This window comes from Trichosurus vulpecula, chromosome 2 (assembly GCF_011100635.1).
Source record: "Trichosurus vulpecula isolate mTriVul1 chromosome 2, mTriVul1.pri, whole genome shotgun sequence".
Taxonomy (NCBI): domain Eukaryota; kingdom Metazoa; phylum Chordata; class Mammalia; order Diprotodontia; family Phalangeridae; genus Trichosurus; species Trichosurus vulpecula.
In genome coordinates, this window is record NC_050574.1 from 284,313,019 (window position 1) to 284,327,167 (window position 14,149).

Below are 14,149 nucleotides of genomic sequence, written 5' to 3' on the forward strand. Positions count from 1 at the left end.
GGGGTGACAGAAGGGAAGGCGGACTGGGGAATGGGGCAATCAGAATATACGCCATCTTGGAGTTGGGGAGAGTGTAGAAATGGGAAGAAAAGTTGTAATTCAAACTCTTATGAAAATTAATGCTCAAAACTAAAAATATTAAATAAATAAATAAATGATGATTTAGAAAAATAAAAGTGATACTCAAACCCATGAACAAACGTTATTTGGTTGTTGTTGGGGGTTTTTTGCATTAAACTGTTTTAATGTCTCAAAATTCTGGGACAGAGTTTTGGTCAAGTTGCTTCCCTTTTAAAATAACTGAATTTAAGAACTAATAACTTCAAACTGCCACAAAACAAATGGTCCACAAAAATAATGCTTTCGTCTGGAGGTTTTTGTGATGCATTGTAATTACTAAGCAGTCTTTTACTATTAAACTTAAATGGCCAATTGAAAAAAAAAGATACACACACAAACACACACACACACCATTCTCATTTCTCTCTATACATGTTTAGTTTTTTTGTTTTTTTTTTAAAGCAGAGAATAATAAAAAATAAACTCTAGGAATTTGGGGTTACATAGGGTAATGAAAGCAAGAAAAGCTGTAGAAAGAAACTGAACTTAAAAAAAGTTGGACAAATTCATGGTATTACTTAGATTGCAAATTTTGGAGAGGCTACTTCTTCTCTTTAAGTTATGTCAATGACACAACACAAGAAATATTTTGGGGTTGGATTCCCTCAATGATTTTGTTCAGTGAATCCAGGCAGATAAATTGGCAACTCTTCTTGTCCAATTTTTATTTTCTCAAACTATTTTCTTTCTAGTGTCCTGAATTCAAAAGACCCAGGGACATTGCTGTTGATTGGATTGCTGGCAATATTTACTGGACAGATCACTCGAGAATGCATTGGTTTAGTTATTACACCACTCACTGGACAAGTTTAAGATACTCAGTAAATGTGGGGCAACTAAATGGTCCCAATTGTACACGGCTCCTTACAAATATGGCTGGAGAACCCTATGCCATTGCTGTCAATCCTAAGAGAGGGTAAGTCAAATAATTTATTATTTAAATTTTTTCAGTTACCACTTAAAAATAAATGGCTTTTAAACTTATTCTAAAAAGTTCCTTATTTTAGAAAAAATGGAAAAAGTATTCAATGCAATTTTTTTTAAGTTTCAAATTTCTGTGAGTCATTCATTGCTATATGGGAGTCATTGTCATGTTAATTTATACCTCAAACTATAATTGATGTCTCAAAGATTCCCAAAACTGGGTCAAGCAATGACTTAATTTTTAAAAAAATAAAACAATGAAACAAATATGCTAAATAAACAATTGTTATTAATGTATAATTGAATTTTAGAGATGTTAACTATTCCATTTCAAGAGAGTTTATGACTCTGCTGCCTCTGATAATGAAAGATGAACACAGCATGGATGAAAAAAAGTCAAAGATCATTCCCAAATCTTATTTTAATTGAGTTTCAACTTCATCTTCACGAAATATTTTACAAGAGACTCTAGTAAGGATTTCAATTGATTGGCTTAAGTGTCCCTTTTTTTCTTCCTAAACTATAAGTAGAAATGTAAATACTTAGCCCAGTGACTGAAAGGGGAGGTATTAGGAAGAGTAATAAAGATTTTTTGTAAGCCCCAAATTGTATCATCAGACTCTAAATTATAGACTCAACCCTTGATATTTATTTATTTATCAGATTTATGTAGCACCTTTCCTCCTACAAGAGGAAATCACTTCTGTTGGAAAAAATAATTAATTCCCTTTCTGGAAATAATAAATCATTTTGATGTACACTTCAAAATAGGCCAAATATTCTAAGGGGGTGTAAACAGAATGAGTTCATGATAAGAAATCATTACATGAAGATAGATGCCGAGAAAAGCAGAAATATTTTCAATCTGAGCTTGTAAGGTAATTTTCCCAATTGATTATCGGACATCAAATCATAAGACACAGTTTAGTCCACTGAGAAATGTCACTGACAAGCAGCATTAACACCACACAGGACCACAGAGGGCTCACCTCTTTTGTCTGCTGTCTTCAGGATGATGTACTGGACTGTTGTTGGGGACCACTCTCATATTGAAGAAGCAGCCATGGATGGTACTCTAAGAAGGATTTTGGTCCAGAAGAATTTACAGAGACCTACAGGTATGATAGATTTTTGGCATCTTCTAAAGGGTGAGATAGACTTACCACCATGTTGGAGGTTAGATTCTAATTCTGCTGGCCATATTTTTCCCCTGCAGGAGAAGAGGCTAGCAATTACCAACAGTCTTAAGCACTGTATTTTCATGTTTGGTTATCAAATAATTTTGAGTTATTATTTTAGTTATTCGCTAGTGTATAAAACCAGGTCTTCTCATCTACATTGTGATGTTTAATCAAGTTGTAGAATATAGAATATAAGCTCCATAAAAGCAGGAAATGTTTTCATTGTGTTTGTAACACCAGCCCCTAGCACTGTGTCCAATACATAGAATTTGAAGTCTTTGGGGTCAGAGACCACATTTTTGCCTTTCTTAGTAACCCAGAGGTTATCACTGTGTCAGGCATATAATAAAGACTTAATAATGCTTATTAACTGACCAACATAACACATAATTAATGGTTTTTTAAATGAATTACATGATTATTAAATATTTTACATTGTAAAAGAAAAATAAGCATTAGTAAAATGTCATACATTGTGCTAGTTTATAATAATGGCCCCCAAGGAAAGACTATCTCTGCCCTAACCCCAGCATTTCCTTTATTAATTCTTGACTCTAACCAGATGCATACTAGCACCTTCAGCCTCCCAACTCCTGACTGGCACAGCATGAAAGACTTCAAAGGGCAAGATCAGGTATCTTCTGTCTGTGCAAGGAGTCTACCACTTCCTGCTGCTACTTCCTCCTCAGCTGAAAAGAGACCTAACTTTTTGCTGGAGCCTTGTGCCTTCCATCTCCTGCTGGGGGCAGCAAGTCCCCTGAGGAAAGGTTTCTGGGGGAAAGACCAAGCAACTTCCATTGATACTTCCTTGATACTCTCTTCTCTTTAGGTTATTGGGACACTATTCTCTTCTGGTTCTCCTCTTACCTATTTGACCACTCCTTCTGCATCTTCTTTGTTGAATCCTCCTCCAGATCATGCCCTCAAACCATAAATGCCTCTTAGTGTTCTGTCTTGGGCCTTCTTCTCCCCCTATACTACTTCACTTGTGATCTCCTAAGCTCCCATGGATTTAATTACCATCTCTGTGCTGATGACTCTCAAATATACCCTTCATGCCCTAATGTCTCTGCTAACCTCCAATCTCACATCTCCAACTGCTTTTCAGACATCTCAAACTGGATGTCCAGTAGGCATCTTAAACTCAATATGTCCAAAACAGAATCCATTACCTTTCCCTATGAATCCCCCCTTTCCCCTATATTCACTGTTATTGTAGAAGGCTATGCCAGCCTCTCAGTCTCTCATGCTCACAACCTAGGAGTCGTCCTGGATTCCTCATTATCTCTTATCCATGGTATCTAAGGTGTTGCCAAGGCTTGTCGATTTCACCTTTGCAACATCTCTTAAATATGTCCCCTTCTCTCCTTGGTACCGCCACCACTCTCATGGCCTCATCACCTCATAGTTGAATAATTCAATAGTTTGTTGGTGGGCCTGCTTGTCTCATCTTTCTTCCAACTCCAATTCATCCTCCATTTATCCTCTAAATTGATTTTCCTAAAGCACAGGTACAATCATAACATCCTCCTACTCAATAAACTCCAGTGGCTCCCTATTGCCTTCAGCATAAAATACAAAATGTTCTGTTTGGCATTCAAAGCCCTTCACAAGGAGCTAGGGCTCCCTCCAACATTTCCAGTGTTTTTATACTTTATTCCCCAACATGTGCTCTTTAATCCAGTGGCAGACCTTGTTCTGGCTGTTCCACAAATAAGACACTCCATCTCTTACATCTGGGCATTTTCTCTGGCTATCCCCCATGCCTAGAATGCTGTCCCTTGAATTCTCTGGCTTCCTTTAAGTCTCAACTAAAATTCTATCTTCTTTCTGAAGCCTCTTTCCACCCCTCTTAATTCTGATACCTTCCCTCTGCTAATTATTTCCAATTTTTCTATATATAGCTTCTAGAGTATACATCTGTTTATGTGTCATCTCCCTCATTGGATTGTATGATACTTGAGGGTACTGAGTGTCTTTTGACTTTTTTTGTATCCTCAGTTCTTAGCCCAGTGCCTGACATACAGTAGGCACTTAACAAATGTTTATTGATTAATTAGTTGACTGACTCCAGGCCCAGCACTCTTATCTACTGTGCCACCTAGCTGTCAAGGGATTCTAATGCAATGACTAGTAAGAGACCATGGTGTCAAAGCTAGATATGGAAGCAAGTGAAGGCATAGTGAAGGAGGTAGACTGGGAGAATAGGCCTGGGTCAAGGAACTAAAGGTCCAGTACAGAAGTCAAGAGTAGGTTTAGTGAGGGTAAGAATGACAGAAGGATAAAAGGTTTCAGATGGAGAATGCAGTTTCCAAATTCTGGCTCTGAAATAAGTAGCAAGGGCTGAAGTGTAGCCATGTCTGGATTTTGATAAAGTACAGGGGAGAAAGAAGTTGTTAAAAGTTGAGGAAGGAATGACTAGGTTTCTGGAAGTATCATCATCATCAAGAATAACAGCTTCTTCAAGATGATTGCAAAAGATGTCTTAGAGAGAGGGAAAACCATGAGTCAAATGATGAAGTAGTTGAAAAAGTCGTGGGAATAATCTGAAGGTCAGTAGATGATAGCAAGAATGGAAGGGCTGGTAGAAATGGATTAAAAACCCCTCTGAAGACAAAAGGTCATTGGGAAATTGTGGAAGAGGGATGGTGCAAATTCAAAAATAATTAGCAAGCATGTGTCCCAGTAATTTTGACCTCTCTATTGGATTAGCCACTAGGGGTGAGGGTTGAAAAGGATAATATGACTTGGAAGGAGAGATAGGCTTCTATTAAAGTAAGGAGGGTGGGAGGAATAATGGCTGAAAAATTCAGTGGTGTAAGGGAGTTTTTAGCTCAATGAGCATTTATTAAGTGCCTTTTGTATGCTAGACACTATGCTAGACACTGATAGTACAAAAAAAGAAGAGAGAGTCCTTACTCTCAGGGAGTTTACATTCTGTCAGTATAAACATGTATACTTATAAGTAAATATAAATATACCTACATGTAAATATATATAAGCATACATATGTACATATACATGTATGTGTGTATGTATGTATGTATGTATGTATATGAAATAATTTTGTGGCAAGAGAAATATGTGGAGGGATTAGGAAAAGCCTCAGGGGAAAAGTATTATTTATTTGTTAGCTCTGAAGAAGAAAAGCTATGGCTTCTATTAGGCAGGGCTGAGAAGGGAATATATTTTATATATGGGATTACTAAGAAGAGAGTAGAATGAGTGGATCAATTTTACTAAAATAGGAAGGGGGTAATGGAAATATACCTAAAAAGATAACCAAGACCCAGAATGCAGTGGTCTTTTCAGATAAATGAGTTTGTGCTTGATCATAGATTCAATATGGAGCTCCTGAAGGTTTTTGTTTTCATTTTGGGCTCATTTGTGTGGTTTGTTTTTCAAGTAGGGAAGTCATTTGATTGATGCTGCACTTTAGGAACATTGCTTTGGCAGCTATGTAGATTATGAACTAAAGAGAGAAGAAAATTGAGACAGGCAAACCGATTATTGCCACAGTCCTGGTGAAATGTAATTAGAGAGCCTGAACTGTGAATGGAGAGAAAGGGATGGATACAAGAGATGTGGAGTTAATTGACAACTAATTGCATATGGAGAGTGAAGAAGAGGGAAGAGTTAAGGATGAATGCCAAGTTGGGAACTTGGGTGAATGGAACAATACAGTAAGAGTTTCAAAGGGCACAGAGAAATTCACAAGGCAATTGTGGGTGAATAGAGGTGGAACAAAAAGGTGGAGGAATTACTGGAATAAGGGTGAGGATTCTGGAGAAGGGTGAGGATTCTGGGCATTTTCCACTTTCAGTGATGAAAACCAATAACCAGACTTGTGAATCTCTTGCTGTGGCAAGGCCCCTTCACAGAGATGAAGCACTGCTGTATTAATCCTTCCTTGAATTCAAGTTAGTATTTACAACCTTGATGTTTTGTAGTGTGTGACTCCACAATGAATTCCTCCAGTGCTGCTGAGTATCACTAGAAAAATCCATGAAATTGAACTGATTTCTTTTATGATAAATTCATATGTGATTGGCTCCTCGATTGAGAATCACTTCTTTCCTGTGGGCTCTAGGCATCAGGGTTCTGAGTAAGGGAGGAACGAAGAGGTGTCCAGCCTTCTTGAGGTTTGTCCTCCATAGTACCCTGGCTATTTGATTGAAGGAGCAGGGCCTTGCAGGTCTCTACACTGGCTCACAACTAAACCTCCTCTCCACCCTTCTCATTGCCTTTCGTCCCTTGGCCTCTCTCTGTTTCCTTTTTTCATTTTCTCTACTCTAAGTTCATTTGCCTCCATACTCAGGTTGCTCCTGTGGTCAGTTACTGTCAAATATCAATAGCTTTTACCTTAAAAATGCCTTACCCCCTTAATCTTAAACTATTCCTGGATGAAATATCAACTCATTTGCTTGTCATTCAAAGCTTTTTGCAATCTGATGCCACCCAGCCTTTCTATCTTTATTTCACATTTCTCCCCTTCATGGACCCTTTTCTCTAACCAAAAAAGACAACTCTCTGCTTCCAAATATGCTCTGAATTTTTCTATCTGAATCTGCTCATGCCATCCACTATGCTTAGAATGTCATTCTTTGCCTTCAAATCGTATCTAAGATGCTGCCATCTATAAGAAGTCTTTCCTGGTCCTCTTAATGCTGATGCCTTCCCTCTGAGACAGTGGCCAATTTCTCCTGCTTATATCTTGCTATTACATATTTGTTAGCAGGTTGTTGCCCATACTACATTATGAGTTCCTTCAGGGCAAGGGTTATTTTTGCCTTTAGTTGTATCCTCAGCACTTTAGAACAATGCACCTGACACCTAGTTGGCACTTCAATGCTTGTTAACTTGACTTGTCCCTTATTAGTAATTGAGTTGCTACTTGACACAACTGGAATTTCACTTCCTCCAGAATTCTTTCCTTGTTCTACCTCTTCACCCCCATCATAATAATTTTCCCCCACAGAACTCGCAAAAACTCTCTTGAATGTATTTGCCATGTAATGCTTTGATTAATAGTTATCTTTTAATTTTGCCTCCTATGCAGGTAAGGCTTGTGTCTTATTTCACCTTTTTACCTCTCCTAACACCTAGCACAGTGGTCTTAATATACTTAAGAAATGTTTATTTACTGAACAGCATCAGTATGATCCAAATCCCCAAATACCGCCTCCCTCAATATCCCCTAGGTTGTTTATGTTTCCTCCTCTGACCCATCTAATTTGTGGTGGCAGCTTCTGAATGAATGCAGAATGAATCTGGCAACAATCCAGTTCCCAGGCTTGATTGCTTTCCCTCAGCCCTTTTGTTCTTGGTAAGCAAAAGGTCATTGATGGACTATCATAGATTAAACTTTAAAGAATGTTTTGTTTATTTATTCATGAATTCATTCAATTAACATATTAGGCACTATAGGAGAGGCTTATAAAACATTGGGGGAAAGGCCCTCACATCTTCCCTCCCCCCCCCAAAAAAAGGGATTGGAGGATTCCAATTTCTTAAAAGCATCAGCAGTAATAACCATGAGGGTGGGCATATTATAGGAAAGCATGTTCTTTTTTTTCAAATTTCTTTTAGGCTCCTTCTGTCTCATAATTTATGAAAAGATTGGTATAGCTTTCTGGGCTACTGCTACCATGACTTTTTTTAACATAATCAGATTTATTTAGGTTGGAAAGGAACTTGGAGATTATTTGGTCCAACAACCTCAAATTACAGATTGGAAAACTGAGGCCCAGAGAGGTGAAATGATATGTCCAGTGTCAAAGAGCTCATAAATGGCAGCATCAGACACCAGGTTGTCTTGCATCAAGTACACTGCTCTTTCCACCCATACTACATCCTCCCTTGTCATTGAATCTAAGTCATCTTTTTGCAATTCTACTATTCTCTAAGAATTCTCCCTTGAATCCTATAATGATTTCTCAGAAAATTTTGCTTTATTAATTACATTTGCTTTTGCTTTTTTTGGAAGTTGGGAGATGGAATTTAAATTGAAAGGGGAGAAGAAAAATAAAATAAGCATCATGGAAAATTGCAGAGTCTGCCAAAAGTGATACAGAAGTGACTGAAATGAACTAATGATGGTGGCATCATAAGATTTTTAAAAATAGCTATAAAATTATTATTAGTAATATGAAATAGTAAAATTGAATGAGCTATAGTTTCTATATTTCTTCCAAAGGATTATTTCATTGTGCTCAATTAGAACAAGTATGAAATGTAATTTTAAATCTTCTATCTTCTTCCTGAATTGGTTGCAAATGTTCATCCTTCCAAGGCCTGATAAGAATGAGTACTAGTGAGGATTGAACACTTTCTCTTCTACTATTATTGGACTTTTATTAAAGACAAAAGGAAATGTGATATTTCATTTTAAAGATAAAAGGTTCATAATAGTGATGTTTCCCCGTCACACAAACTTAACTATCATCTCTCTAACAGGAAAACCTAGTTGATTCCTTTATTAACTTTTTAATTTAAAAGACTATCTTTTTTATTAAAAGGCTTAAGGAAAAATCAAAGTCATCGATTTGTGGCTTTCTTGGAATATAAATGCCATCTATCTAAAAGCTTTGTTACAGAAGCGTTTTTTTTTAACTGGTTGTAGTTCCATTCAGTCATACAGTATATAACCTAAGTTGATATGAATGACTATTTCTTGACTACTTTAGTCAAATTATAATATATGTCACTTGAAAACTTATTTTCTGTTGTTGAAGCTGATAAAATGATACATCTATTTAAACTGTATAGAAAACAGATTCCCTACCTCTTCTTTTTTTTTTTTTTTTTTTTTTTTTTTTTTTTTTTTGCTTTTTGGCAGGGCAATTGGGGTTAAGTGACTTGCCCAAGGTCGCACAGCTAGTACTTGTGTCAAGTGTCTGAGGCCGGATTTGAACTCAGGTCCTCCTGACTCCAGGGCCAGTGCTCTACTGACTGCGCCACCTAGCTGCCCTCCCTACCTCTTCTTTGACCAGTAAATTTACTCTTTCTAAAGGAAAGAAAAAGCCTTTTTAAGATAGTATTTTGTTGTGTCCCCTGACCTCCATATTTCTCACTAGAAAGAAAAATACTTTCAACCATTCTTATACAACTGATCTTAAATATAATAAAAATCATAGGAAATGTGTCATTTTCTGATTCACATGTTTTAGCTTCAAGGCACTTTGAATATGTCTCTAAGTGGCAATTAATCACTAAACAATTACCAATAAAACATAAACCAGTTGGTTTACCTATCAAATTATTATTATGAGGCTGGTTAGGCAGTATATCTGAATGTCATACTAGATTCTTAGAAAAAGAAATGATTTATATTGGCTATTTTTAACTCTTTCTGCATACTGAGAAAAGGATTCAATTACAATTTTTTCTACTATAATTTTCAGTGCAATTGAAGAACCAGGGGCCTTCCCTATAATCAATCAAAAAGCTTTTAATAAGAACACATCCATGTGCCAGACACTATGCATGCTAGATGCTAAAGATCCAAAGACAAAAGTAAAATGAGCCCTACTCTCAACAGGCTTGTATTCTCTTGTAGGAGAAAACTTGTATGTGGAGACACAATTGAAAGAAACTAAGGAATACCTATTAGCATAGTGCCTTTGTTGAGTAGACAAATTATGACTGTATACCAAATGTTTCTGTTGGTTAGTTGCCATGTTTGGTGGCCTTCACTGTCTAATATATTCAAAGTAGTTGTGTATCATAGCTAAAGGCTAATAACACCCATGAAAGGAAAGGATGAATAGAAAAATGAATTGGGAAATTATTGTCACATCTACCATAAAAGCTAGGTAGGTAATCAGTAGCTTAAATGCAATTCTATTTCTCAACTATGATTGACATTTTGTGGAGATATTTGAGATTAGGTCCCTATTATAAAATTCAGGAGTGTGAAATTCACATACACTTTTAACAATTCCATCAAGGTATCAGTCACTAACTAGCATGACAAGCTATAATGCAAATATGATGCCTATTTCAAATAAAATCAGTCAATCAGTAAGCATTTATTAAGCATCTTCTATGAGCCAGGTGCTGCATTAAATGCTAGAAATTCAAAAACAAAAAAAAAGGAAACAGTCCCTACCCTCAAGGAGCTTACCATCTTTCAGAGGAAATAGGAACTACACATATAAATAAATAAATAAATGAATGAATGAATGAATGAATGAATGAATGAATGAATGAATGAATAAATAAATAAATAAATAAATAAATGATGCATATGAAACAAATAAAAACTAATTCCACAGGGTCATAGACAACTGTGGAACATAAAGTCCTTGCACAGGAGGTGATGCTTACGCTCACCTTTGACTGAGATTAGAGAGTCTGAGAGAGGAAGCTGAGAGGGGACTGTACTCCAGGCATGAGAAGCAGCCTCTGCCAAGGCGTAAAAGTAGAGGACATGGAATGGGTGAGAAGTAGCAAGACGAGCAGTTTCACTGAGTAATCAACCTCACAAGGCAGGCTTGAGTCAAGTTGTAAAGGATTTAAATGGCAGACAGAGAAGTTTGTGTACCATTGGGGATACTGCCATTGAGAGCCACTAAAAGTTTTTGAGTTTTTTAAAAGCTAATTTCAACAAGTTGATGATTGCAGTTGAACAAGGACCTTCACTGACCACTTGGCTGTTCAGCTTGTTCTTGATATGGACTCTCTTCAGTATGATATGTCTGTTCTTTGGTATTAAACCACAAAATGTACACTTGAGTACCACTATAAAACTACTCTTGGAGATCTGTACTTTGTGGATGACACTAGGCCTTTTCAGTGTGATTTGGGGCAATTAGATGCTGATTAATGATATCCAAAAGGGAACCAATTCAAAAGCTATTATTTTCTATCATGAATGATAGAGCCAGAAAGGCCAGAGTTCATATCCCACCTGTGAGACTTCTAAGTTGTGTGAATCAGGGCAATTCACCTAACCGCTATATACCTCAGGAAATTCTCATATCAACAGCTCCCCTCACCAACAAAATCATAAATCCTCCCTATATTTCTGTAATAAGTTGTATAATAGGTTCTGATATTTATTTTACAGATAAAATAGAAACATTATAGTTCCTTTATCATCACCAAGATGGTAAAAATGAAGTCATAAGTAATAAGTAGATATGAAGGAAAATTGATATTCTAGAGATGACCATTTTATCAGTCTTGCGCTAGTTTGTTGGCTACTGCTAGTCAGGCAAAGGGATAAATATTTAAAATGTGTGCCTATGTGTGAAGCATTGAATGAATCAAAGCTTTCTAAATTCCACTGTACAAGGAGACAGATGGAAAATCTAATTCTATGATGCCTAAGGGAATACTGTCATTCATAGTTAGAAATGGATGTTTGGGAGGCAGGGTGGGAAAGAGCACTACTTTCTAAAATTATTTCAGATACATTTCTTCATTTGTTCTTGTATGTTTATTTTGCAGGGCTGGCTGTTGATCAGTTCAGTCAACGCATATATTGGGCTGACTTTGAGCTATCTGTCATTGGCAGTGTTCTTTTTGATGGCTCGGATTCAGTAGTTTCTGTGAGCAGCAAACAAGGTTTGTAGAATGTTTCCATTATTTGTGTTTTGAAACCAAATTAGACAGAATCCTAGTTCATAAGAACTTGTATGGACCTAAATTCTTCAAAAGCAATATACCCACAATCTTGCAGCCTGGGTAAGTGGAAGGAGTGTTAGCTTTGGATTCAGAGGTTCTGGTTTGAATTCTGGCTTACTGGAACCTTGCACAAATTGCTATACAAATTTCTGGGCTTTCGTTTTTTCACCTATAAATTGAGAGGGTAGACTAGATGACCTATAAGTTACCTTCCAACTCTAGAGCAATGAAACTGAAGTTTATTGTTTTTCCTGCCCTAGATAAGACAAACAAAAGAGGATGGCTTTATCTAGTGAAACTCTTCTGTTAGATAATGCTAAATTACAGAAAACAATTAAATGCTGATTTTCTGTGGCTTTTTCTGTTTAGAATAGAGCCCCTCAAGGTTTCAGAATTTCAATCATTTAAGAATAGAAAAGAGTGGTAAATCAGCCAGTTGTTATTTTCAAAGCCTAGTATTGGTCATTATTAGGTCTGTCCCTTCACTCTTTCTCTTGTTCCTCCTTCAACTTCCTCCCTCCCTTTCCCCTTCCTTTTGTTTGTTCTCCCTTCCCTCTTCTTTCTCCTTCCTCAGCTCCGTCCTCTTCTCCTTTGCCTTCACCATCTGCCCCACCTCTTCCTTTCCCTTCCTCTCTTCCCTTACCCCTCCTTCCCTTCTTGTCTGTATCCTTGGTCTCTATCTAACTTTCCCCTGCTCCCTAACTGTTTGTAATATGAAAGTGAAGGATGTATTCTAATATTTGTTGTGGGCTTTTTAAGACAAATTTCAACATGAACCACTGTGAATAATTTTAAACGGTTGATTTGAATAATAAATATTTTAAGAGGAAAAATTAAATTTTTCCCCTAAATTTTATCTTTATTTAATATTTTCTTTGACTGAAAGGGAGAAAAAAATTCCCAACTCTGCAGCAGAGTAATATTGTTTATTATAAGCTTACATTTCAGCTATTATTTTTTAAAAAGACAAAACAGTATATAATTAAATGATACCTTTAAAATTGCATAAAATTTCAGAAAAGATCAAGATTGCCATTTGGTTAGTAGTTATAAAAATCAAATAAATGTTAGGTGAATTAAATTACTTTTTCAGACATATCTTCTAAGATAAAAAATGTGACATGGGGCAGTCAATGCTATCTATTAAGCTTTAGTGTGCACACATATATTTCTGTTTTCCATGTCATATATATCTCCTTGTTTGGTTTGTTACAGAGATAATGATTTTTGCCCCCTACTCAGGGCCATTGAGCAAAATAAAACATTAACTGAAGACAAAACACAAAGGTAACACACATACCATATTGATTTTTTCCCCCTCAAAATTTGACTTAATGAAATGTGAATGCAGCCTATAATCCCACTCCAAACAAGTTATATAGTGCTTCTAACACTGGACTTGGTCTATGTTCACACCAATATGGCATACATGCAAATATGCATATGTATATGTACATCCATCTGTGTAAATATATATGTATATATACATATATCAGTTGTACTTTTTCCTGCCTATCTCAGTTAGATTAAAATCTCCTACAGCATAGGAACAGGACCAACTCAAAATCTTTTTTATGAAATTGACAATAGGCTAAATCAGCCATGAAGTTAAAATCATTAAGTTTAAAGTCATTAATTAAAGGTTATTAAGACAATCTAAAACATCAAGTTCTTAGTTTTTCAGCACACTGGTTTTTTATTTTAACCTTTGGAGGAACATTGAACTTTTCCTTACTTTCTGAACTCGTAATAGCTAGAAAATTATTATGTGGATATAATGGTCCTTAAAGAAGGACAAAGGTAATAATGGTTATGTTCTCTCAAAGCCTTATGTTTTTAAAATGTCTAGTTTTTCAAATTGTTACTTTAAAAACCTGTTTACTAGTTTGTGTGTCCTAAAATGGATATAGTAGGTTAAACTTAATGGCACTAGAAGGTAAGGGGAGGAAAATTGATCCAATCAAATCTGAGGCTAAGATTGCAAGCATCACCTGATTTAAAATACCAGCAGTAAGGTATTTATGCATTTTAGAAAATGTTTTACTCACTAATTCAGCAATATTGATTAATAGAAATTTAAAATGCCACATTAACTTTTTTTTTCCTTTTTTATGCTAGGACTTTTGCATCCACATCGAATTGATATTTTTGAAGATTACATATATGGAGCAGGACCTAAAACTGGTGTATTCAGAGTACATAAATTTGGCCATGGCTCAGTAGAATACTTAAGTTTAAATGTTGATAAAACAAAAGGTGCCTTGATCTCTCATCGTTATAAACAGCAAGATTGT

General features: G+C 36.1%; 1 protein-coding gene across 1 annotated transcript in view; it reads left to right on the forward strand.

Moving 5' to 3' along the window:
- Window positions 1–14,149, forward strand: part of LRP1B (LDL receptor related protein 1B) — a 2,306,513-nt gene that overhangs the window by 2,178,970 nt on the left and 113,394 nt on the right. Inside the window, exons 78-81 of the mRNA XM_036744555.1 lie at window positions 813–1,036; window positions 2,056–2,162; window positions 11,679–11,795; window positions 13,974–14,147. Coding sequence (XP_036600450.1) covers window positions 813–1,036; window positions 2,056–2,162; window positions 11,679–11,795; window positions 13,974–14,147 — 622 coding nt within the window. The remainder of the gene's footprint in view (window positions 1–812; window positions 1,037–2,055; window positions 2,163–11,678; window positions 11,796–13,973; window positions 14,148–14,149) is intronic.